This window comes from Cydia pomonella, chromosome 27 (genome assembly GCF_033807575.1).
Source record: "Cydia pomonella isolate Wapato2018A chromosome 27, ilCydPomo1, whole genome shotgun sequence".
Taxonomy (NCBI): Eukaryota; Metazoa; Arthropoda; class Insecta; order Lepidoptera; family Tortricidae; genus Cydia; species Cydia pomonella.
The window spans coordinates 3437510-3464916 of record NC_084729.1 but is presented as its reverse complement, the minus strand read 5'-3'; the positions used below and the strand labels follow the sequence as shown (position 1 = coordinate 3464916).

The 27407-nt window shown below is 41.1% G+C and overlaps 2 protein-coding genes across 2 annotated transcripts in view; both read right to left on the bottom strand.

The window, feature by feature from the left end:
• LOC133532768 (adenylyltransferase and sulfurtransferase MOCS3) overlaps positions 1-27407 on the bottom strand; it is a 230477-nt gene that overhangs the window by 66773 nt on the left and 136297 nt on the right. The window lies entirely within an intron of this gene.
• Positions 1-27407, bottom strand: part of LOC133532825 (la-related protein 1) — a 109914-nt gene that overhangs the window by 17243 nt on the left and 65264 nt on the right. The window contains exons 4-19 of the mRNA XM_061871676.1: positions 18257-18379; positions 16855-16981; positions 15923-16039; positions 14051-14250; positions 7054-7241; positions 6160-6410; positions 5779-5952; positions 5551-5684; positions 5149-5412; positions 4584-4772; positions 3715-3902; positions 2593-2700; positions 2164-2252; positions 1721-1815; positions 1220-1377; positions 368-521 (exon numbers count right to left, since the gene is read on the bottom strand). Of these exons, the coding sequence (XP_061727660.1) occupies positions 368-521; positions 1220-1377; positions 1721-1815; positions 2164-2252; positions 2593-2700; positions 3715-3902; positions 4584-4772; positions 5149-5412; positions 5551-5684; positions 5779-5952; positions 6160-6410; positions 7054-7241; positions 14051-14250; positions 15923-16039; positions 16855-16981; positions 18257-18379 (2559 nt within the window). The remainder of the gene's footprint in view (positions 1-367; positions 522-1219; positions 1378-1720; positions 1816-2163; positions 2253-2592; positions 2701-3714; positions 3903-4583; positions 4773-5148; positions 5413-5550; positions 5685-5778; positions 5953-6159; positions 6411-7053; positions 7242-14050; positions 14251-15922; positions 16040-16854; positions 16982-18256; positions 18380-27407) is intronic.

Genomic DNA, 27407 nt, shown 5'->3' with positions numbered 1-27407 from the left:
ATGCGGTACTATTTCTACGAGTCATCTAAAATAAAACTTTTTTTACTTTAAAACCTAAATAATTAATGAAAATTGGTAAGTATCTCAGTAGACAAAAATGTAGCACAAAAGACATAAACGCGCGTTGAATGAATATGCTTTACATGAGCCCGTTTGTTTTTTTCTATGAGAGCGCGGCGGCACGTGATTGGTAATTTTTTTTATAGTTGACTACAGCGTATCGAAATGAATATTATAATTTAGCTGGGAGCCCATAAATGAAAGTACCCTATTATATTTTGGGGTACGAAATCTTAATTCAAGCATTACAGTCGACGAGTAGAAAAAAGATTATTTTGTATTATTATGATTAAGTGTGTGGATTTACCTGTTCGAGATCTTGTGAGATCTTGGTGCGAGTGTTCCAGTCGCCCTGGCGGTCGTGGCCGTCGTGCTTGACGGCGCGGCCGCCCGTCTGCGTCACGATCAGCAGGCGGCCCACGTCGCGGTCCGACAGCTCGAAGTCCGATTCCGAATCCGACCTGAACGTACGAATTACTTTAAAATTAAAACGTCGACAATATACGCTAATGATACAATAGGCCCGCCTATAGGTCCGTACAGAGCGAGCAGCCTCGCAAGGAAATTTCCTCGCGCGGCAAACGCCCGGCCTCCGGCGGCCGCGTGCTCGTGTAACTTTTGCCTCGCCCGAGCCAATTTGCTCGGGAAGATGGCGTCACTCAGACAGCTGTTCAAAATGGCGACGCACGTAATGACTGCAGTGGCTTGCGTTTCTTTTAATTTGCTATAAAAAAAATGAGAAAGAAAAGAAACACGCGACAATTTGCGACACTCGTTATTTTATTTTCCAACGTTGTCATGTTTTGACAAATTTAACGTAAGTATGAACAAAATAACCACGCGCACCATAAGCAAACACGTCTACACAGGCGCGCGGCAACGACTGAGGCGCCTTTGAGCATGTCGGCGTAATGGAGACGCTGGACGCTATACAGCGTACTTTCGAGGTGTACAATCGACGTCAAAAATGTTGACATGTTTCGTATTATTACATGGGAGTAAGGCCTCGGTCAATCTGACCCGCAGCAGCGAGGTCGGGAAGTGGCCCGTCGCCCGCGGCGTCTGTATGATGTGATCCGCGGCGGGTCAGAACGACCGAGGCCTAAGGTGCTAAGGCGTCAACATATGTTTGACGTCGACTGTGCCAGTAAATACTAACCAGGCGTCTCCGTCGGTGAAGGTGTTGTGCCGCGGCGGCGGCAGGTCCAGCTCCTCATCCAGCTGGAAGTGCAGCTCCTCGCGCTGCGGCGCCTCCTCGGCCGGCGCCGGCGCGGGCGCCGAGCGCTCGCGGCTGCCGGCCTTCGTTCTTCGTTTCACCTGCCATCAACATCGAACGTGTAAAACGAGGGGGAGAAAACGCTTGCCGAAATCGACTTACGGTCATTCGGCGGAAAATAGCTGTCAAACCTGTCGATATGGCGAAAAATCACGAAATGAAATGCTTATTAGGTGGATTCGGTCCACACAGAACGAGTCCGCGCTAAATGTGGTTCTATGACAGTTTATTTTAATGTGTAGTAGCTGTCGCGTAATTTTTTTGTAGATATTTTTTGGAAGTTTAGCACATTCAAAGCCCAACAACTAAAAGAAACTCGGAGGAATTGTCAGAGGGACCATTAGACGCGAGAGGTATAGTTAACATAAACATTTGTCGACGTACCTCGGTCCACACGTCCGGGCCGCTTCTCTCGGAGCTGGGGCTGCCGCCTCCAGAGGTCTGTCTCGATTCCCCTTCCGGTTTCTCGCTAGGTTCTTCTGTTAAATAAAAATAATAATTGAAAAAATGGCAACGACCAAAAAGTACCTCCAGTAGTAAGTAATCCAGTTCCTTTTCTCGTTCAGATACGAGAGTATTTGAAAAACTGCAAAGTTCCAATTTATTGGCGATATCTAGGTAGCAACACTTCCGTGGGACACAGAAGTATGTTTAAACAGGTCACTCACGACTTCACATCGAAAATTGGTCGACATGTTTCATTCCATACCGAGTAGCATCATCGGTAGTATGGGTTGGCGGACCGACGCAGACAGACATGCCGAGCAATTTGCGACTTGTACATGATTCACCCGTTTTAATATATTTAATACGATCTCTACGATTACCTGTCTTGCGCTGGGGCACGAATTCGGCCACGTCGGGGTTCAGGGGGTCGTGCGCCGGCGGCGACCCCGCGCCGCGCGTCCGGAACATCCTGCAGCAGGGAAACATTCTATGAATCAACTGAAAGTTTAAATGGCGATTTACACGGAAGGGTTTTCTGCTCCGAATATTATCGTAGGTAACAAGAGAACAGGCGGGGCCACACAAATTGAGCCGCCTCGCGAGGAAATTGCCTCGCGAAGCAGCCCGTGTAGACGTGCCTCAGGCGAAGGAAACGTACTCGCTGCCGCAATGCCTAGGGCGAGGCACGTCTCCATACCGAGCTGCTCTGCGTGGTAATCTCCTCGCGAGGCGGCTCATTTTGTGTGTATGTTTGTGAGTGAAATATAAGTAATTAAGAAATTGGAAGAATACATTTGATATAAATGTACCTGGGCAGCGGCGGGGGCGGCACGGCGCGCAGCAGGCTGGACACGGGCGCCACCAGCGGCCCGCCCATCGTGGCCAGCGGGAAGATGCCCACCATCTGCTTCTTGCGGCTGCAATGTATGACACGTGTTGAATTTTGTGACATTCTAGACTGGAGCCGGTCCGAGCTAACTCTTTACCGACTTGACAAGCGACAGACTTCAGTCATTCAGTCAGTCATCAGACATCATATTGCCATAGAATTCCGCTGATAAACATGAAACTCGTATGGAAATTAGAAAGCAATCATAACAAAATAGATTTTAATGGAAATAATTAAATATAATTTTAATTAGGAAGTATATAATAGTACATTACGATACAAGTGCGAAAAATAGGAAATTCGAAACGAGTGGCGATAAATTAAAACACGACCGAAGGGAGTGTTTTAAATCGACACGAGTTGCGAATTACCTATTCGCACATGTATCGTACAACGCACTAGTGCGGTAAAATAGCACCATATGTACTGTAAAGTATGTAATGTGCGCGAGAAGCCAGACCAACCTAAGTGTGGCAAATCAAATCTATATGAAAATTTTACGTTTATAATTACTCTCCCTCACTTCTGTTCAGTCGGCACAAAATTAACTTAGACGGATTGTATAATTCTCAAATGGCTCCTCAAGCCAGATAAGGGTAGATGAAAACATTACATGATCAAATAATGTAAGCTAAGTCAGGTCCTTCAGTGACAGATCCAGGCGGTTTTGTATTTGATTGGTTAGCCAATGAATGATATAACTACCCGAAAATGTACAAATTGTTTGTTTACTTTTATTTAAATACCTAAAGATACACAGTATAGGTACAGTCAGCATCAAAAGTAGCGGATCAAGCAAAGTTTCAAAAGTATCTACCATTCTGTAACAGCTTAACAAAAAGCGATAGTTCTATATGTAGAACAATTAAGACTATAAATGACTGAGACTTTTGAACGTAAATTTGAGAGATTTATCTATATTTGGAAAAGTTATCCCGAATATCAGATACTTTTGGCGCGTTGTTTCATCCGCTACTATTGATGCTGACTGTACGTGCAGATGCAATCGCTTTCGTAAATGAATCCATATTTCGGATATTACCGTTTCTCCCCCGGTTTCTCCTCCCCCTCGTGCTGCAGCGGCGGGTCCTCGTGGTCCCGCTTGTCGTCCTTATTCTTATCCTCCGTCTCACTCTCTTTAGTTTCTTTCTCTTTCGTTTCCTCAGCGGCCTTCTCAGTTTCTGGAGAGGGCTCTGGTTTGGTTTCAAGTGCCGGTTCTGGTTTTTTAGTCTGTGGAATGTTGTTCAGTTTAGATCTATGCAAGTTTTATATTTGTTCATGAACTAAGGGTATTCGACCTGTCCAATTTCTTGCTCCAATGTGCATTGCGTCTCACTCTCTCATTAAGCAAAATGTGAGACGCAAATACACATTGGACCAAGAAATTTGAAAGGTGGAATACCACCCAAAGAGAAGTTAATTTAACCCTTTGACTGCCGAATACGTCAACTGACGCGCACGATTAGTGTCACGTATTCCATCGGGTTTACGATGGCGCGTTATATTTAATAGGCGTGGCGTTTAAAGGGTTACTGTAAATGTTTATCAAATTGGACGTATTTAGTAAAAAATATCAGGAAATTAAGATTAAAAACAAGACATCGGGGGCCCATTCCTCGAACGGTATTAAACTATTACTAGTGTGTTGCCATGGTAACCCATACAACTTGACAGTTCGTGGGCTAATAATATTAGTTTAATACCGTTCGAGAAATGGGCCCCCGTGCGGCAAAGTCGATTTACGGGACAATATACGATCTCTGAATTGTTCCTTGAAATTTAAAACACATCGTATTTAAATGTTGTAGAGTAAAGCTCCACTAAGAAAGGATTTTTGAAATTCAATTCCTAATAGGGTGAAAATTAGTTGAAAACGTCAACGACATCTGGCGGAAGTCTGGATACACTTACCTCAACTTTCTCCGCCTGCCCGCCTATACTGGGCGCCTTCTGTGCTTCCTTCTCTTCTACACTCTTCTGCACTTCCTTTGGCTCCTTGTCCTCTTTCTGTTTGTTGTCCTCGGGGGATTTCTTGTCGGTGTCCTCGTTCATCATTATGTCGAGCAGCGGCCATTTTGTGGGCTCGAACGCTGTTCGGACCTGGACAGAAAAATCGTTTTATAGGGAATGTGCATGAACTGTAGGAGGCGGCACAGGAGCTCTTGTTTATTGCCGCAAAGTGTAAATGTCAAGTTGAAGTTTCCGATTTAGACCACAAGATGGCAGAACCTACAACGCGCAAGGGAGCTCGCGTGCCCTGTAGGGAGTGCCAGGTACCACCTGCTTTGGCGTGAAAAGTCTCAATGTCAAACATTAGTACATTGTGCAACGAGGGGGGTAAGTGAAATTTTGGAAGCAAGGGTGGTAATTAAAGAGTTGCGGATGGCGTCCAGCACGAGCGCCACGTCGGGGGTCAATGCCCGCACGCGGTGGAAGGACGCGATGTGACGGGAATGGTGGCGCCATCTCGTGTTACCTTGAACCCGTTGACGAGCTGCAGCTTGTCGGAGTCGCGGATGGCGTCCAGCACGAGCGCCACGTCGGGGGTCAATGCCCGCACGCGGTGGAACGATGCAATGTGACGGGAATGGTGGCGCCATCTCGTGTTACCTTGAACCCGTTGACGAGCTGCAGCTTGTCGGAGTCGCGGATGGCGTCCAGCACGAGCGCCACGTCGGGGGTCAATGCCCGCACGCGGTGGAACGATGCAATGTGACGGGAATGGTGGCGCCATCTCGTGTTACCTTGAACCCGTTGACGAGCTGCAGCTTGTCGGAGTCGCGGATGGCGTCCAGCACGAGCGCCACGTCGGGGGTCAATGCACGCACGCGGTGGAACGATGCAATGTGACGGGAATGGTGGCGCCATCTCGTGTTACCTTGAACCCGTTGACGAGCTGCAGCTTGTCGGAGTCGCGGATGGCGTCCAGCACGAGCGCCACGTCGGGGGTCAATGCCCGCACGCGGTGGAACGATGTAATGTGACGGGAATGGTGGCGCCATCTCGTGTTACCTTGAACCCGTTGACGAGTTGCAGCTTGTCGGAGTCGCGGATGGCGTCCAGCACGAGCGCCACGTCGGGGGTCAATGCCCGCACGCGGTGGAACGATGCAATGTGACGGGAATGGTGGCGCCATCTCGTGTTACCTTGAACCCGTTGACGAGCTGCAGCTTGTCGGAGTCGCGGATGGCGTCCAGCACGAGCGCCACGTCGGGGGTCAATGCCCGCACGCGGTGGAACGATGCAATGTGACGGGAATGGTGGCGCCATCTCGTGTTACCTTGAACCCGTTGACGAGCTGCAGCTTGTCGGAGTCGCGGATGGCGTCCAGCACGAGCGCCACGTCGGGGGTCAATGCCCGCACGCGGTGGAACGATGCAATGTGACGGGAATGGTGGCGCCATCTCGTGTTACCTTGAACCCGTTGACGAGCTGCAGCTTGTCGGAGTCGCGGATGGCGTCCAGCACGAGCGCCACGTCGGGGGTCAATGCCCGCACGCGGTGGAACGATGCAATGTGACGGGAATGGTGGCGCCATCTCGTGTTACCTTGAACCCGTTGACGAGCTGCAGCTTGTCGGAGTCGCGGATGGCGTCCAGCACGAGCGCCACGTCGGGGGTCAATGCCCGCACGCGGTGGAAGGACGCGATGAGCGTGACGGGGATGGTGCCGTCGGCAGCCATCTTGCGACGGAGGAAGAAGTCGCGCGCTAAGTTGTCGGGGCTGAAGTAGTATTCTCTGTAAAAAAAAAAAGTTAAATTATGAAGAAGGGACGCTTACGTCACTTACCACGAGGAATTTTGTACATTGTCCCGTCTGTTCCCATCTCTATATGTCCCGCGCGCACAGTGACATTGATAACCGGCATCATGATCCACCCATGGGCGGGACAGCAATATAATTACATGCGGATAATGTTAGGAGCAGGCAGGTCTATGAATGTATGGACCCGGGTATGTCCTTAAACTACGTCCAAAAGAGAGGTATGGGCACTATGAATGTCATCTCGCTTTGTGTGGTAGGGCACAGCACAGCGGATGTCATTCCAAATCTAGAGCAGAGCCCAACTGGGGAAGTACCTCCTTATAGAAAACCGCAGCCAAATAACACCTACTCATAGTGTTGTGTTCCTGCCGGTAAGTTTGTTATACCTCAATAAGGGTGCGGAGTGTTAGGGTCCTTTCTTTAGCTTTTGACAAGAAGTCTTTTTTTCTATTCCAATTTAGTGAGATGGACATGGATTATTTGAATCGGAAAAAACACAAACTGGTAAAGGTTACCAAATGTAGTCATAAGTCCAGTCTATTCTAGAGAGGGGGAGGGGGATTAATTTAAAAAGAAGTAAAAAAAATATATTTAACTTGTACCACAATGTACTCACATCTGCTTCTTGATGAGGTCCTTCAAGGTTGCCTGGTCCAGCCCCAGTCCGTAGGGCGCGCTGGTGGCGTGCGCCGCGCCGTAGTAGAAGGCCTGCGCCAGCGGGGCGGCCAGCGGCGGCGGCGGGAGCCCTATGCCGCCGTAGTGCAGCACCAGGCCCTGTGCGACTGCCGGCTGAGCCACGCGCAGCTGGGAGGGGGAGGGGAGGGAATGGTGAATGATGGTGATTGAGACTCAACTGTGATCCGAATTTATGGCATCGATTAATTAACGTATTTCGAGTCTTAGTCAATTCTTCAGTCCAACAGCCAGCAATGTGTCGGCTTAGTCTATTTTTTTCCTTCTTCTACTTTCTTATTCCGTTCCCAAAATTTTGTTACTATTGGTTAAATTTTGGAGGAGAAAAATTTCGAGAACGGAACCACGAATTTTGAGATTTTTACGCAGGGTTTCTCGCCTAAGCTGCAGTTGTCCTTATTGTACTAATTTTAGGAGCCGCTCCGTCAGCGCGACGGAGATATTTGCCTGAAATTCTCAAATCTTAGAAGGGCTCAACTGGTGTTTCCTTTAAAGAATTGAAAAGAGTCGATAACTAATAAGAAATATCCGGATCACAAGTTCTGGTACATATTAACCCATGTCTAACAAAGTAGGGAATACACATAATTTTTCTCAGTATAAAAATACCGCTTTTCTTTTGTAATTAAGCCCAGATCGGCTAGCATGAGTTGCGTTTTCTGGCGCCAGTTCATACTTGAAGTCGTGCTATACACGGGGTAACACGAGGAACCCGAAAGATTTTAACCACGCAATTCTGAGGCCAAAAGAAAGAAAAAAAAATCTTACGAGTTTTAAGGAAATTTATTTCTACATAAAAAGTTTATGTTATGGTAAAACTGGCACTGAAAATGAATTTTACTTTTTTTTGTAAAACCTTGTTTCTGCAAAGGGGACTTGTCACTTTTGACATCTATCAATAAGGATATTTTGACTACGCCCCATAGGGAGCGTGCATGAACTGTAGGAGGCAGCACAGGAGCCGTCAGATTTTTGGCGCGAGGCGTAAATGTGATGTTTTTTGTTCCGATATAGCCCACAAGATGGCAGAACCTACTATGCACAAGAAAACACGTGACGTGCACATGTGCATGTTTATGGTTCCGATTCAGGCCACAAGATGGCAGACCCTCCAACGCGCACGGTCCCTATAATGACAAGGCGTTTTGCACTAAGTTACAATAAGATGTTTTTTTATTTTATTGGTATTAACTCTGAAACTAGGCGAAATCCAGAAAAGTTTATATGACATTTTAGTCTCTGAATGTGATCAGGAATACACTGTTAAAATATTTCGGTTTTCTCATGTTACACCGTGTATGTATGGAGTCGGGCGCGAGAACGCAACTCATGCTAGCAGCAATAGCAATACTTTTTCCAGACAGTAAAAAACTAGTTTTTTTTTTTTATTTGACACAAATGTTGCGAAATTGATTTTCTGTTATAAAACTAGTAGAACTGAAACAGTGAGGGAACTGAAAATCTCAATTTATTTTTTAACTTACTAACATGTATTCTCTACTGATGAACACCATGTATAATGAAAAGATCACCATCAATTAGTTAATGATCCCAATGCCATCGAACATAATATATGATACATTTTATAAGTCAATTAATACTCATACCGTATTTATGTTAGTATGTTCCATGAAGGAATTTTGATTCGTTTTGAGCACCACTCGGAAGATGAAATATATGAAGTAATAAACATGCAAATTTCCAATAAATAAATAAATATTATAAGGACATTCTTACACAAATTGATTAAGTCCCACGGTAAGCCAAGAAGGCTTGTGTTGTGGGTACTCAGACAACGATATATGTAATATACAAATACTTAAATACATTGAAAACAATGATTCAAGAACAAATATCTGTGCTCATCACACAAATAAATGCCCTTATCAGGATTCGAACCCAGGATCATCGGCTTCATAGGCATAAGTATTAGGAATATTTAAAACACATAAATTGTGTTGTTTCCAAGCAAAAAGTCCCACTTTGCCGCTTGCCATAAGGACGCTTTTACAGGTTAATCGTATAAAGATACAAGCAAATCTCTCTCACCCCAAAAACAATGAATATAAAAATATATTTTTTTGTATGCATTGTATGTACAATAGTCCAACAGATAAAGAATAGATACAATAATGTCATAAAAATAAATATCAAAAGCGTTAAAAGATTATAGTTCTTTTTTTTAGCACTAGAAAAAAGGTAAACAACCTTGACATGTCTTTTTATTGAAAAACGCTTTTAAAATTCAGTAACTATTACTTATGAAAGCAATAGTAGTTTATGTGACTGCTACATAATAAGAGGCATTAAAATGCACGAGTGTGGGTTTAAGACACGAACGAAGTGAGTTTCTTAAAAAGGTCACACGAGTTGACGAGTGTTTTAATGCCTAATTATGTACAGTTACATACACTATTTTATCTACACACATACTTTCTTTTTCTATGATATATTCTAGGGTGTTTCATCTTTGTATGGTGAAAAAATTTTTTAAATATTTTTTCAGACTTTGCTTTCCCCTTGGATTTCACTTACTTAAAAAGTTTAAATACCAAATTTCAAGAAGATTGGGACACATTTAGGGGTTGCACACAACGATCAGTAAGTGTGAAATTGACTAAAACGCCCGAACGCATGTAAACATACTTTATTGGACATGTATTCATAAAAATACGAAGTGCTTACTCAAATTTGGAGTTGTACATGAACCTCATTTATACCTGTTGAATAATCGTAAGCTCCGATATAAATACTAAGATGTAACATAACTAGAGACCTCATCTTTTGTACGCTTGGGTACGCCTTTCCTGTGGTGTTCGGCGACTCTAAGCAAGAATTGTTTCTGTTCTTCGTTTTTGACTGAATCGTTAAATTTTTTTATCAGAGCAATGCCACGTTCTGCAGTATCATTTACTACTTTAAGCTCATCAACAAAACCTTTAAGTGTACTGCCGCAATATTCGGTTTCGGCCTGGACGCCAAACAATGAAAAGAAAGTTCTTGTTTTATTGGTAACAAAGTCACTGAGAGATTTGTCCTCAAGTTTAATTTTACCGTCAAGTCGTTTCAGTTCTTTCTTCTTTGCAGGATTATTTAAATTCGCAAACATCTTTTGTTTTTCATCTACAGAGATACGTTCATCCAAAAACGCTAATCCAATGTTCATTTCCGATAAATACCAAAGATGTCGCTTAGCCGCAGCAATGGCACTTTTTTTCACAACTTTATCTGGGTAAGAGGTCAAAAGCTGTATCATGTCCAAATCATTCTTAGGGGCCCACCGGCTAATCATTGCTTCGTGCCAGAATCTGATGTATATTAAGCTCACAAAGTGTCCTATCCGTTTCATACCGTTGAGTTCTTTTTTAGTCACACCAGGGCTTTTAAGCATTTGATCGGTAAACAGAACTATTTTCAGTGCATAAATTGCCCTAGCCATCCACCTTGCCTGATGAAGAGCCCCTGGTGCCCTAAATTTAAAATCACTTTGAGACCAACCTCCGAGGTATAATAGGGAGAGCTGTAATAGTTCTTTATAATCTTCTCTTGGATATTTTCCGTCATTTAAGACTTTCTGGAGATAGTGTATCATTTCCAGGCGTTGGACTCCCAAAAAACTTTGGTTACTCGTACAATCGCCTTCGTCTATCATCGTCGTATACGTTTTTTTATCAAGTCCATCCCAAAGGTTTTGAAACTTACGGAAAATTTGAATATCAGGTCCACTCGACGGTACAGGGTAGCATGCATCAAAAACTCCTTTCAATATTAGTTCATGGGTGTGATGACGGCAGGCTAACAGTGGCGGATCGTTCAAAGAACTCGATTCCCACCGGCTTGTCTAATTTCAGCCCGTTGAGTACTTTCAGGATCGGTTTATAGAGAAAAGGAAACGAAAATTAGCTCCGGGTTCCCTACGAATATTTGTGACGCGCCGCCACTGCAGGCTAACCATAACAAACTCTTATTGAATTCTTTTTCGATTCGGATACATGCACCTTGAATGATCCCTGTATTCGATGCTGTAGTGTCGAAACTTATACCAATTATGTGCCGACGCAGATTAAATCGGTCTACCTCTTGAACAACTACCTCAGCCATTAGCTCACCAGTACCTCGTTAAGCAACAGGAACGCCAAGCAGATGCTCAAAATTTTTGCCTGTCACAATTACAGCTACTCTATCTTCCAGACTCTTACCAGAGGAAACAGAGGGTAATAGTTTACTGTCCCAGTGCAATACTAATGGTGGAGGATTTTCAAATAAAGTCGATTCGATTTCCTGAGCCATTTGGCGCCGGTTGATTGCTCGAGCTCGGTGAACGGAAGAGGCTGATATAGAAATCTGTGACACGTCATGACCAAGGCTTTTAGCGGTTGCAATGAACGATGTACTAGCGATGATAAATAAACACTAATAACACTTGTTCCCTGGAGGGGAGCCGAGCTCCTAAGAATTCACCACAAGGTACTTTTTCAAGCAACCAGATTCCGCGTCTACTACTCATTTTTCCGTAAAATACCAACAAAAACTAAATAGAATACACTATTAGCACTTTTGTGTACCTATTATCCGCATTAAAATACCGTAAGTAGTCTAATGACACTTACGAACTATTTATTAGCCTTCCTACCCTCCACAGTGAAAAAATAGGTGTTTGAAAAAAACACGTATCAAAGTGTGCAACCTTTAAATATTAACCGATTTTCACGAAATTTAAAATATAAATCTTTTATGTAAATGAGATCGAGAAACCAAGCAAAGTCAAAGGAAAATTGAAAATTTGGAAAAATGAAACACCCTAATATATTCACTAATCCAAATCACAGCCAACGTTGGGGCATCATTGCCAAACCGTTGCTCACCTCGCCCCGAAATATTTTTATCGCTTATTTTACACGAAATTTTTGCTATAGTTACCTTAAAAACAACAAAACATTCATTTTATACTTAAAACTAATTTAAAGATAAACTGTACGTGGCAAATGGCGGTAAATGAAAACTTTTTTGACGTATGTAGTTTTTTTTTATTCAGATAAAAACTAGAGTCGGGGGCCTATTTCCGTATCATTCGATACAAACTAACATTCGAGATATGTCAAAATTGTATGCAATTGACATTTCATTTCGAACAAAAAGGCATCTCGACCAATATTAGAATAGAGGTCAGATCGAATTGCTTTTTTTTTCAGAGATGTTCCAAATATGAAGTCATAACCAAATCGATTTTGATGTAGTTATGAAGCAATAACAACATTATCACAGATAAGAAATTTTTTGTAAAAATAAAAAAACAGTTTATCGTAATGTTGGCGATTATTTACGGATTTTGAAGGCATCATAGAGGGTTTATGATATGTGTGTAGATAAAATAATGTAAATGATTGTATATGTTTTTTTTATTTGCCCTAACTAATTTTTTAAGTGTTTTACAATAAAAAAAACACGTCAACATCGCTTACCTTCTAATGCTAAAAACACTAAAGTTAGGTTATGTTTTTGAGGTTATAAGCACGTGTTTTGTGTAGCAAATGAAACTTTAATATGAATAAATGTAATAACCCATGCACGAAGTTGTGGTACCCAAAAATGATATAAAATGAAGCCAAATGGTTTGGATTGGGACAAATTTAGGTATGTGCATTCTCCTCGTAGTGGTAATATTTCGCATAAAGTCATTTGATCTAGTTATGTAACCTGATAAGTTTATGACTTATATCTTATATAATATATATATTTTTATACCACGTTGGTGGCAAATAATCACACGACCCGCGTGACCATAGGCGGACGCGTAAAATATCAGAGATGTTACATGCAATTCCATGAAAAAGAAAAATAGGCAACTGTGTCTTATGGTTCTTCACTATTTCAGATGACTATATGCAAATTTTATATTTTATTTTAGGAAAATGTATATACCAAGGACAAACCCACTCAGCCATTGGGTGTGCCCCGAAAAAAAACAATCGTGTCTTTGGAGTACGATCAAAAACTTGTGTGATATATTGTCGTAAAACTTTGTTCTTAGTCAGTCTTTAAAATAATTATGAACAAAATTTATAAAATATACGTTTTTGGACGCACTTCATAGAAAAAAATACAATTATAAATTATATTAACAATCTCAAGTATTTATGTGGCAGTCGTAATATGTTTTTTATTTATTTATTTATTAATGTATTTTTGTAACAAAAAATAATTGAAAGAAAAATAGGTAAATCAAGTGTCCAATGGGGCAACAAAAATTTAACATATACAACGATAGTCGAGATAGTATGAACAATAATAATTGTTTTTCCTGTGAACTAATAAAATATTATAATAATCGTGTGTTCACGAAGACCAACCAAGCTCCTGACGGTTCAAGGTCACCTTAGTCGGAAAGAGACAAGGTAATTTGGTGGTAAATCAATAAAAACTCTGTATACGCCAAGGATGTCCAAACTTTGACAGAGGGCTGCGTTCGTTACGTTTTCGCCGGATTGTATGGAATTTGGCACTTTTGGCAGGCCGAACACGAAGGCTCGGCAAGCTGTAGTTCAGAGACCAATTAGAGTGAGACCAAGTTGGCAGAGATTTTAACAGCTCGGACAGTGCAAGTGTTATTTAAACGTCAAATTTCTATGAAATTATGACATATACTTAACATTTGCACAGGCTGGGCTATCAAAATCGCTGCCAACTTAGCCTGGTCTGACCTTATCCACATAGTTGCAATCCAGGAAGGTCACTTTGGAACGCTTTGGAAGGCTTGTACAGGCTTTAGTGTTGAGCCCCTACCACACAGTCGGCAACGAAGCTTCCGACTACCGCTTGGTAGTTTCCGACCGTGTAGGAAGTTGGCAACCAAATTGTACGCAGTATTATTAAGATCAGCGTGACCTGGGGCCGTCGGAGGACGGTTGTGAGTGAGTTACCTGCTGCAGGTCGTGATGGTAGTCGTGGTGGAAGACGTGCACGGGCGCGGGCAGCGCGGAGGCGGGGCGCGGCGCCGCGCGCCGGCCCCCGCGCGCCCCGCCGGCGCCGCGCGCCCCCCCGACGCCCCCCGCCCCGCCCCCGCCCGCACCCCGAGCGCGCAGCGAGCCGCGCCGCTCCTCGCCGTTCAGGGATACCGTATCTACGGAACGAATACCAAATATTCAATCCGGCTACAGTGCTTCACGATCACATTCATTTCAAACTCGATACAGCATAGTCTGTCAAGCCATTTCAGTCAGTATAAAAAAGTGGCAAATTAAAAAAATTAGGCGCGAAGGGTTAACGTCTTAGGTAATAAAAAAAACTAATATTTTTTGCTCACCGGCGACGGTTCGCCTGGGCGCAACCCTTAGCAAACATACATGATCATGCTTAAATCTGTCGCGTCGTCACTTGTTTTTACCCGAGATCTGCACTTTCTTGTTCGAAGTTGGACTACAGTGTAGTCACTACACATTATAAATCGGTGTACACTGGTAGTGAGGTGGTAGTCACAATCTAAACAAAGTTATACCATAAAAACATGGAGGTGATACATTATTTGGCCGATACTGTAAGCTTTCCAGGGTGAGCTGCAGTTTGTATAGGATTCTACACTTCTTCTGCTATTAATTACTTTAATTAGTCTTTGCCAGGCGATAAGGAATCAGTGTGACATTACATTAGTCGCACTCGCAAGTGCGCAATAGTAATTTGTGCAACAGGTACATAATGAGGGTTCTTTAAATTCAAGGGTCGAAGTTAGAAAACGAAACTAAGTTGAGTTTTGTAAAGACAGGTCAGAGGGCTTACCGCGAACCACATTCGACGTATCGCCTCCCTGTCACACTTAAGTACGAATTTACAAGTGCGACAGAGAGGTAACACGTCGAACGTGGTTCGCGGTAGGCCCTCTGAGCCCACAATATTTTTTCTATAACAGCAGCAAACACCTAAAATTGTAAATAAAAACAAAGTAAATATTGGTTTTGTAGATCTTTGACTAGAAGTCGAAATAAAACAACAACAGTTGCATAATCCATAATGATTCTATACAAGGGCCCCCCGTCTTATGTTGATTTCGATATCACTGGCAGACATTTAATCGACAAATAAAATTGCTAGAGTAGTAAATAGCATTTTATGCAATCGTGATCTAATAGAGAGCTTTCCAGTCGAGTACCGTGTTTAGGCGACGAAGCTTGCTGAGTTGCCTAAGTAAGGTACGAGATTGAAAAACTTGATTATATCACTATTACTGTTTTTACTATAAAACCTAAAATTTTTATGAAAATTGGTAAGTATCTCAGTAAACAAAAATGCAGTACAAAAGACATAAACGCCGCACTCTTCTTAATTACTTAATAGATTAGTACTAGGCAGGAGAGTGGGGCGCGCCTTCGTGGATGGCACGAACTATAAAAAATTAATGTATCTCTAAAAGTAAACAAGCATGTATAAACACATTCGTTTATTACACCTTTAGAGAATTACTGTTCCCGCATTGCGTAACCCAATGTCTCTATTGACAAGAGAAAAGAGGCCTAAAATACGGGGACTTGGCATGGCAATAATTATCTAAAGTACAATCATATTTGATTGGCTTGTAAAATAAATAACTATTTCTGCCCTCCGGGCGGAAAGTGTCGGCTTTGCTCCTGCTGCGCTAAACGAAGTTGCCGCTTTCCGCCTCGGTCGAGCAGAAAAATAGTATACGCACCACGGGAGGAAACGTAGGACATTCCATCCCGCGTGTTTGCGCGCACAAATTTTACACGCGGCACGCAATCTGATACTTTTCCTCCCTTGGGACACAAATGACTATTGCTCACCATTATCGGGCCTTGCGGCGTGCGGCGGGCCGTGCTTGCCCGGCCGCGCCGCCTTCACGTCGATGTCGAGCGGCACCCATTTGTGCTTTCCAGACTTGTGTGGACCTTTACCACCTCCTGAAACATATTTTTTCATAATGAAACGATTCATAACACGGCTTGCTTAATAATTAAATATGTAATTGTTGAGACATTTACCCCCTTATTCATAAACGTCTACTAAAGTTGACAAGCCGCTAATAATCGTTTGTCCCTTTCCATCATACCAATACATCGGAAAGAGACAAAAAATTATTAGCGGCTTGTCAACTTTAGTAGACGTTTATGAATAAGGGGGTTAGGGTACATTGGACATTTCATACCGTTACGCGTATTGAGAATCAACATTTAATTTGCTTGAACCCTAAATGGATCAACATTTAATGTTGTGACCTTACTTTAAAATGCCATCAATTCTTATGATCTGATTCATCAGCGAGTTTTGGTATTTTAACAAATTTTGATTGTAATAGAAAAGGTCTAAGAAAAAAAAAACAATGGGTTGCACTCCGGGAGTGCCGGCAGAAGTGAAAACTTGAATATTAACGTTGTGCACTTTTGATATTTTGGAGAAATTGAGTAGCAGTTTTATAAAAAGAGATAATTCTTTATTATACCTACGTAAATAAATTTGAGTGTGAAAGATATTTTAAAATGCGAATTTTAGTATTAAGTAATATATAACATATATAGAGTAATTCATGAGACGTGAGCAGGACTACAGCCTACACAATCAGTAAATGTTAATGAATCGTTCACCATCATATTAATTAAAACAATCACGCTTCTTTTATGAAGCACGAAACTGTCTTAGATTTTTCACATCTTACTCGATCGATGTATCTTTGCTGTGGGGCTTAGTCTAGTATTTATTTAATATTGAATAAACGTACCTGCGGCTTTAGACTTGTCGTTATGCTTGTCGTGGTGCTTGTCGTTGTGCTGGTGGTGGTTCTGCGTGAGCTCCACCTTCTCCACCTTGGGCTGCTGGTGTTCTTCTAGCGGCTTGCGTTCCTGGTCCTGGAAAAAATGTAATGTCAAAAAATGGAGGCTATAATTTGTGAATTACATTGGCATATGGCAGGGTCGTCATGTATTGAATGAGTTTTGGCCGAAGAGTGTCAAGTTCCGGCGGTTCCGCGGCCGGCTCCCTGACACTGCGGGGTTGGGTTTTGTAGTTTTTAGTTATAAAATATATTGTTTGTAATATGTATGCTAGTTTGAAGGGACCTATTTATTTAATGGGCCACTAGTTGCATGAAATAAAGGTTATCGTTTTTCTTTTTTTTTTTTTCATCGTGAGGGGGTGAGTTGAAGCCACTTAGTTGCAAGTATAGGCAACTTTATTTTGTCCGTGTTATAAAGTACCCTGCTTATACAGTGCCGTCAATCGAATATAGTTATTGACGCCACACGGGGTAACTAAATCCAATTATAAATTTGAATTTTATTGACGGGGTCGTCATGTGTGGGTGGTGGAGCTAAGTTGGTGATTCAAATCACGACTTTTTTTTTTGTCTATTTAAAAGTAGTGAGCAAGTCTGCCCTAAGCTAAAATGCAGTCTTTTCAATGAAAATTTAATGCAAACATGTACCTTAAAATCTTTATATTAAAGTTTTATTTCTAATTTGTTTTTGTGATACCATCTTCTAGCTAAGGAGGACATTTGTTAGTTTTGTGAGAAGAGGCAGTAAAAAGAGGCATAGAATCAGTCATAAACTTACGAGTCTATCTACAGATAACCGAAGTCCACACATCGCATGAGAAGCGTTAAATGGGGGAATGAGGAAGTGGGAGGACGTTTACTCCAGTGATACCCCTGGCGCGGGGGCATAGGGGAAGAGCGGGGGTTCAATTGGCTTCCTCAGTATTCATGCGCAAAGTATGTATCTATAGATAACCGAAGCCCACACATCACATGAAATGCGTGAAATGAGGGACCGAGGAAGTAGCAGGGTCTGCGCTTCAGTGATTCCCCCGGGCACGGGGGCATAAGGGAAAAGCTGGGGTTCATTTGGCTTCCTAGGTATTCATGCGCAAAATATACATTATTTGACTTTTTCTAATACTGTGTGACGAGCAGTATACAGGTACCATACAATAGTCACACTGTTAACTAACAATTTAGTCATATAAAAGCAGTCATCCACTTTTTACGGCTTGGCTACCTAGCCTCAATGCACGCCGCTCAAATCCCTTGGATGCTGCAAGCCCTGCTGCTGGTCTCTCGCTACTGAGGCTGTACACTTGGGCAACAGTTCTTATTGCAAATACGGAAGGTTGCTGTTACTCACCGCGTTGCCGTTATGGTGCGACGTCTCGGCGTCAGACGGCGGAGGGGTTGAGTGGCACCGCGCCGCGCCGGCCACCGCCGCGCCTAGCGTCGGCCAGTCGCCGATGTCCGTGAAGTCTGATGCCTGTGGACAAACAATTACGTACTTTAGACATATTTATTGGTAGGATTAGAAAATATATGGGACAAATTGGCCTGCGAGTGAGATTAGCCGGAGTTGAATGTTCTGTCACCATTAATGAAAAATGTTAAGTAGGTAGTCAGGATTTTTTTAACAAACTAAAAAGTTTAGAGAGAACGCCTTATCTAGATCTAGATCTTCCCCACCAAATAGCCTTATGCCTATCCGCCTAGCCGCCTAGCCTAGCCGCCGCCGCGACTTGGCGCGGCGGCGGCAGCGACGCGAATGACGTTTGGTTTCTAGTGTTTCCACCTAGGGCCGCCTCTCGCCGCTGCACAAGCGTATTCGTGTACGTTGAATTTAAGTTCACTTGTATTTGGGTTTAAATATATATAAGGGAGCGTAGCATAGCTTTTTTAAGAAAGAGTGACGGCTCAAAACCCATACAGAATGAGCCGCCTCGCAAGGAAATTGCCGCGCAAAGCAGCTCGAACTATATTGACATGCCTCGCTCTCGCTCGAAGCAAACACACGCACCACGATTTTTCAGGGCACGTCTACACAGGCCGAGTTGCCTCGCGCGGCATCTAGTCCAATCTAGGACTCTTAGACAACAAGTGGGGTCACGTTACCTGTCCATACTGCTCGACTTTGGCCCAGCTCCGGCGACTCCTGCTCTTTCGTCTGGCGGATATGCCAGCTGTCATGCTAACGTGACACCTGTCACTCGTGCTTTCACTTTCACTGTGACCTCATGTTTGTAGTTGGGATTTTTTCACCGTTTTCACTATACAATTTTGTTATTCAAGTTCTAATGTCACTTTTGGATTGGCATCATAGTTTTTGTCGGACCTATTGTGTTTATGATTTGAAATAAATCTAAATACCTACCTATTCGCAGTTTTGATATACAGGATGGTTAAAAAATATGCGTTAAGCTGGCCTTACACTGTCTGAATAATTTGAATACGCAACGATCCCTATGGCGCATGGCACACTGTAACTGTATCCGATTCGCACGTCGCTCCGATGTTTGAGCCAGACAACGTTATGCACGTATTATAGCGACATCCCGCTCGCACGTGCAAATCGGATGCACTGTGCCATGGGCCTATTTATCAAAGGCATTCTATATTTTGCATGTATGTCCCTCTGTGTGAAAATTGAAAATGTCCATATGAATTGGCCGTTTCCGTTGCTTTTGAGTGTACAAACCAAGATAGTTTCGCATAGATTTCGTTTTATTACATTACAATGAAGTTAATATCCCACAAATGTCGCAGTGTCTGAGATTAAGAACCCAGTTGATATTTAAGACGGGTTAATAAAGAACCGGTCGCCCTTCCTGCACAAATAATGTCACACCTGATCGATTTAGCGTAACCACGCCGAAATGTTGAATAGTAAACTCGCGGACTAATAAATTATTACGTATTTTTAATTAATTTATGCAATGATACTATACTGGGTGACATTTTACTACACTGACTGGCTGACCGAACGAAAACGAAATAATGACATATACAATACACAGGAAAAAAGGACCAATAATGAGTAGGTTACTAAGTTAGAAGTTACCAATACTAAGTTAGACGGCATTCAAATTGACGCATCAATTCAACTGCGTAGTCAACTGCCCAAGGGGCCTAGCCAAAACTACAATCGTTGATGTTCTTTATTCACACACAGTGTTCCACATTTGCTAGTAGAGTTACTTAGACTAGGATATTTAGACAAAAAAAAAATTTGTTTTGCATAATGGCGAGAAAGTCCTCTACGTGGGCATCGGCGAACATGCCGGACGCGCTACAGAATCTAGGGAGCTCCATGAGCACCCTAAACATGTTATTATAGAGGACTCGGTAAGTCGTTGAAACGGTTGGGAGAAACGCGCCGAAATGAGACCGGAATGGCGTCACGACATTAAAGTCAGAACGAAGATGACTGGCTGGCGAACCTTAAGCTGAAAAGTCTTCGTCGAGCTCTGGCACCTCGTGCGGACTCACGGTTTGTGTGTGATCGCGCTGCTATAGGACTTTATTGCCACCAACGGTGATGCGGGACCCCATAAACTCACAAGCGCAACAAACATCTACAACAGATGATGTGGCCAATGATGCTCGTAGTACGTTGTACTAGAAACTTAACTAATATATGGAAAAAGTCACCCGATACATTTTTTTTCTTTTGGTGTTTGAACGATGTAGGAATGTCATCTTGGCTAGACCCCCAGGGCAAGTGTGCCAAGTGTAACCCATAGCGAGGGATCACACGCAAGCACCGGTTAGCCTACATTTCGACCCACAAATACCAAGGACAGCAGCATTTCGCTTAACGTCCGCTGACAAAAATACTTTCGTATGGAGAAATATATGAATAGAATCAGAATAAAGAACATTTTAGTGTTCTAATAACAGAGCATACCAGGGCAAAACCCCTTATAAGGCATTCCAGGGCAAGGGGAAGAAGAAAGATTTGTCTTTGACGTGTGTCGTTTGTGTCGTCATTACACATTGGATTTCGTATGTAGTGAGAAGTGCGTCTGTGCGTGCACGTTTCCCCCCGTAAAAAATGGCAGAACGATTTGTACGGTAAGATATCGCTTGGGCTTCTCTTCCGACGCTGAAGCCGGTGTTGCTCGAAGCATTAAGAGGCTGTCAATACCTAAAGCGCGCACACTGTCTATTTGTATCGGAGTAAATGAGATAGCACTGTCGCATGTTACTGGGCCTGGGCAAGGGAATAATAAGAAAAATATTTAAATAAAAAAAAGTGGATTATTAGTGTAATATTTTACTCAACAGCGGTTGAGATATAAATGTTTTGAAATTGTGATTTTAATTTCAGACCCATAAGTCAAAACAATAAAGACATAGAACCGTTTAATTGTAATTTTAAGACCAATCTTTGCAATTATTTTCTATCGAGCCGATTTCGTTCAATCATGTATCGAGTACAACCACGGTCTTTGAAATATAATTAATATGAACATATATTTTTCTTACTCGACTAAAACAAATAGTCTTTCTTAAAAAACTGTTTAAGTAACATCAATTTCAAGGACATTGGGTGTTGACAGCCTCTTAAACTCATTAACATCTGCTCGAGAGCTGTTTGAATTTTCTTTCCAAAAAATATAATAAAGCTTATAATTGTATACTTGTATAAACCTGTGATAGCAACAGTACTAGAAATCCGTATCAAATCACTATTATTATTTCTGTTGTTATCTCAATGGCAAAGAAAATAAAATAATGTCGGGAACATTCTCGAATTATTGTAGAATGCAACCGTACACAATCAATTAAATACATCAATTCCATAAAACACATATTGCATTACAGCCTTGAAATTAATTAGGTATCCACATATTTTAGAGCATATAGTTGGTTTATGGTAAACAAGTACCAAACTGAAGGGCGTATAATATATTATATTATTTTACAAATATTGAATTCTCGTGTTTAGCAACACAATGAAACTTAAGGTACAGTAGGTTAACAAGCAGTTTTTCGAAAATCATAGCGCTTGTTTAGATCAGTACTACAGCTCACAGAGCCACTAGATGTTTCAGTACGTCTTCTTCTTCTGCTACCATGTCCTAGCGGGCGTCGGTGGCCACATTTGCAGTCTTTTCTATGCTTGGCCAGTCTTATTAGCGTGACCGGGTCCTTGATGTTTGTCCATTTTTTGATGTTGTCGAGTTAGTTCATCCTCCTTCTTCCCCTTCCCCGTTTTCCTTCTATTATACCTTTCAACAGCTTATACTTTTCATGGACATCTATGTCCAAAATATGAAATCTTTCTTCGCTTAACTGTGGCTAGTACCTCCTTTTTCTTCTTCATTCTTTTTAGGATCTCTATATTAGTTATTCTTCAGTACTAAAACAGTCCATAAAAGCGAAAACATCTCGCTAACAAGGAATTCAATTTAAAACTATCAAACGTTATCACGATTACTCGATAATAAAAACCCAAGGCCGACCACGTCATTCACTGATTAAATAAACTTGCACTTGTAAAATATTTTATCGGATTACATCGCGAATTTTTTGGCAAATTTCGGGGACACTACAAAATCTTTGGTTTTTATTTTAGAGGGAAGAATAGCTTTGCGATCCTAACGAAATAAAGTTACTTTTTCTATGAAATTTTCATTTCGGAAGAAAAAAGTTTCCACTAACAAATCACTTTGATTTTGAAGTCGATCGCTTCAGCATAAAAAAAAATTATATTGCAAATTTAGAAAAAAAGGAATACTTATAAACCTAGTTTTTAATTGTGTCAATAACATATTAAGAAATCAAGGAAAATGGACAATATTTAGAAGTGGAAAAACGTTTTCCTTTTTGTATGGACGATCCCGTGGTATAACTTCCCTATTAGGGCCTGTGCACAAATCACGTGTGGTATTTTCGTATACCTTTTGATCCCCTGTCCCCCTTGGTGATATTTGGTGAGGTTTTTAGCTACCAAGTCCCTTACGAGTATTTTTTTGAAATATTTTCATTCGACTAAATTTTAAGATAAACAGTATTATATATAGTAATTCTTGTTTATTTTTCTATTTGCGTTATTAATGTGATCTATATTATTATTATTATTTTTTATATTTATTATACGCGCTCCAAAATTTCGTAAAATAGATTAGCTATTTTGAAGTGCGAAGTAAAGATTGATGTTTAACGAAACCGAAGAATAAGTAACTACGCGTGTGTTAAACAATGAATGTAACCGTAAGCGGTTATGCCCGTAAAATAACCGATAATCGGTTATAATCGGTTACGGTTATTTTCGACAAAAATAAATAAATTTACAAGCAAGTAATTAAAAATATTACGAAAATAAAGGTACAGTATTAGTGTGAATTAGGTCTTCGTTTTTTAATAAAACACAAAAATGCAATAAAAGTTAAAATATGACTATGACCTGTATAAATATGTGTTACTTGAATGTTCACGTCAAATTTCATGTTCCGAATGTCGTTTTAAAATGAGAACGTAACCTCAATCAAATTTGTGTTTATATCCCAAAATTAGTTTTTTATTTGCCCCTAATATGTCCAAAAACTCAGGGCGACTGGGTAATTAATTGGTAAATCGAACTGTCATTTATCATGCGCTGAAACATAAAAAACGCAATTGTAAATAATTGTTATTACTACGTAGTAATTATAGCTTAATGCTGAAAACCTCGTATCTTACTACTAATACTAATCCAATACCGAGATAAAAACATCATTTTAAGAAGGTTATTATAATTTACCGAACCCTTGTTGCCAACTGTGACATATTACTTACTAAAACACGAATTTTAAAACTATTTTCACACATGTATAATCACTATTTGTATTAACTAACATTCGCACTACGCACTTTGTAAATAGAACAGCGTCGCCGTGTGACATAACCTCAAAACTGACTGGAACAAAATATGGATGCCTCGTGGCGAACACGTTGCGCGCGCCGGTACCGCCGTCCCGCTCCAACGCGCGCTGTGTTTGTTGCTGTCTCTTTCTCCTTAGGGTGTTTTATAGAAATATGTACCTACTTAAGAATTGAATCTGTGAGGAATGATTGATTATTATTTAATTTAATGCTATCATGTTAAGTTATCTTAGCTGATAAGCTTGGCAATAATGATGTATTAAAAAGCAACATAAATAATAGTCGAGCTAAGTATAGGTATCTGTCTTGAAAGTAGCTAACAAACTCATTTTTTTTTCTCCTACAATATAAACCCAATGAAAACAAGTTTTCATCTACTTTCATCAGATGAAAGTGCAAAAATATGTATCTACAATAATCGAAACTGAAACCAAAAAAACAGATGGTTTTTAGTTATTTACGATACAAGTGCAGAAAATAGGAAATTCGCAACGAGTGGTGATAAATTAAAACACGATCGAAGGGAGTGTTTTAAATCGACACGAGTTGCGAATTATCTATTCGCACGTGTATCGTACAACGGTTTACAGTACATATTACTCTTTAAAGTTTCGACATATGCACGGAAAGTGCTCATTCCCGCACGCGTGCGGGAAAGTAGTACCATTTATACTGTAAAAGATTTTGATTCTATTAATAGCATCAATATTTATACACTGTATAGGGATGACTGCATGGTTTTTCCTTAAGTTGTATCTTTTACTAACATGTGCCAATAAAGAGTATTTTATTTATCTAAATTCTTTATATTAGAATGGACTTGCCGTGGCAAAAATGCCGGTAAAATGAGATGAGGTATACAATACTTGACATACCAACACTTGGAGTTAACTAGTTATTTGAAATGACAATGAATTAACTAGAAGAGTCGGATACGCGATACATTCACATGTAAAATATGTTTGCACTCTGTCAAGCTACATTAACATTACAATAACAGCATTTATTATAATATTCACTATCGGCTGGGTTTAGCAAGACAAGGATAGAGCTATTGGATAAAGCTAAGCTTACACTAAAGTAAAAAGAAGCCATATTAATAAAAGAAAATAACAGCAGAAGGGGTCGAAAAACACTTGTTGTCAGTATATTTAATTAATAATAAATATTATAGGGCATTATTTATTACACAAATTGACTAAGCCCAACAGTAAGCTCAAGGAGGCTTGTGTTGTACGTACTTAGACAACGATATATTATAATATATAAATACATAAAAAAACACACATGACTCAGGAACAAATATACGTGCTCATCCACACAAATAAATGCCTTTACCGAAATAAATAAAAATACGCTACAGACGGACCAGACATAAGTACTGATGGGCCGTTAAATTTCCACATGGAAAACATTCGGAAACTCCAAAATGAAAGTTTCCTTTGTTTCCTGTGAAATTTTTCGGAAATTTCCGTGAGTATTTCGCAACTTGCACATCTGTACTAGGTAATCCAAATCGGTTTTAACCAATTATTTTGACAACATTTCATAACCGATTATTGGAAAATCGAATAACCGGTTACGGTTATTTATTTATGACTAAAGTTCTTTGAATTGATCTTCTAATTACTACAAAATCCTGCCTTTTTTTGGCTGTGACGCCTGTGACTATATCTTTGTCATTCGTGTACTTTATACATCCCTTATTTATGAAATATTTTGATTGAATATTGTATCAAGTCCAAGGTAATTTTTTAACTTTTACTTTATTTTGTGTGTTTTATTAAAAAACGAAGACTTATCACTCATATTCCCTAATACTGTACCTTTATTATCGTACCTTAATTACCTACTTGATTGTACATTTATCACTTCTTGTTGATAATAACCGTAACCGATTATAACAGATTATCGGTTATTTACCGGCCAAACTTCATAACCGAGACCGGTTATTGCATTCCCTACCTGACTGTATTTTTTTTTCCACAGGCAACTATTACTTATCAAGACAATTCTAAAAACCCCAAACACAATTAGGTTGCGTTGTTTTATCACAGAGTTCCTATGGCTACATCCTGTCTTCATTATCAGATCAGCTTGATACATTGGTACCATAATATTGCATTGTCACCCGACTTACATATGTATGCAAATTTTCAGCTTCATCGGAAACCGGGAAGTGGGTCAAATTTCACTTCCAAGATTTGTCCAACAGGGCAAGTTAAATAAAAGCTTGTAAAAATCGCCAACAAAACAATTACATTGTAGCCACACCTTTACACCGGCGAATACCCGTCTCTCTCGCCTCTCGCCCAAGGCCGCTAACTGCGTAGCGCGCACTTTTAATTTCCGTCTGTTACGATGCTGCCTCACACTATGCAGTCTGTGGACGTTCCATATTCCATATACCGGGTGAGACAATCATTCGGGCCGAAAGAAAAATGTCGATTACGTAACGTATTTGGATTCCACTTGAAACTGCATAAAGATAACCATAATGTTGATCTATTAACAATTTGTTTACGAGCTCTGCTCTTCAAAGCCAGCGTGTGGTCAAATAATAACACAAAAGGATCAATACTGGACAGTTATTACATGTAAGATGCGCTGCAAAAAAAGTGTCCCGGGTATCTTTTGTTGTCATTACTTGTATTGTTTACGCCTAATGTCCGTCTCTGTGTCAAGTGGAATCCCAATGATAAATGAAATGGGGTATACAGAAGGTTGCACCTCTTTAGCCGAATAGCGGAGAGAAGTGGTTACCTTCTTTACATTCCGATATCTAAAGATACGATCACGCGCCATATTGCGGAATTTAATTGTAACTAAATTTTTCATACTAAACTGAACTATACATGAGAATAACAGCGCCCTCTTGACAATGATGATTACTGGTCGGGCTTTATAACAGATATAGTCAAGGATATCTATCAAAATAAAGCAATTTTCATTTCATTTTACAAGGATTTAAATACATATTAAAAAGTAATACGTCATTTGGCTCAATAAACCATCTTTTATACCAAATTACATCAGTATCGTTCTATAACCGTTACAGTAAACTTTATAAATTTATAATAGGAGATTTTACGACATTGGCTCTCGTTCAAGACCATTCTCGAAACCTACAGTGCAGAGGTCGTAACTCATAATGACCAGTATAAGTTGGTCATAAATCTTCAAAGGTCCATCGCGGAACAAAAGGTGTTCCGGACATTTGGGAGGCGTGCGCGGAGCCGAAGCCAACACGTGAGCGCCTTTTGACACTAATAAAATGAAAGTCATACATCGAGCGGATGCTGCCCTTGCCCGTGTCATGGGACGCACGCAGACACACGCCAGGGTGTAAGGACTATTGAGAGTTGATGGAATCTAAAATGAACCAGGCTATTGGGTGAAAGTGATGGACTAAACTACTATAATAAGCTAAAGGGCCTTGTGTACAAGAGCATCATCCGCCCAGTCCTACTATATGGTAGCGAGACCTGGCCTGTCCTCGGAAGACATGTCCAGCAGCTTCACGTCACCGAAATGAGGATGATGCGATGGATGTATGGCGTTACACGATTAGATCGCATACGTAATGAACACATCCGTGGCAGCCTCGGAATCCGTGACGTAGCGGATAACCTGCAGGAAAGTCG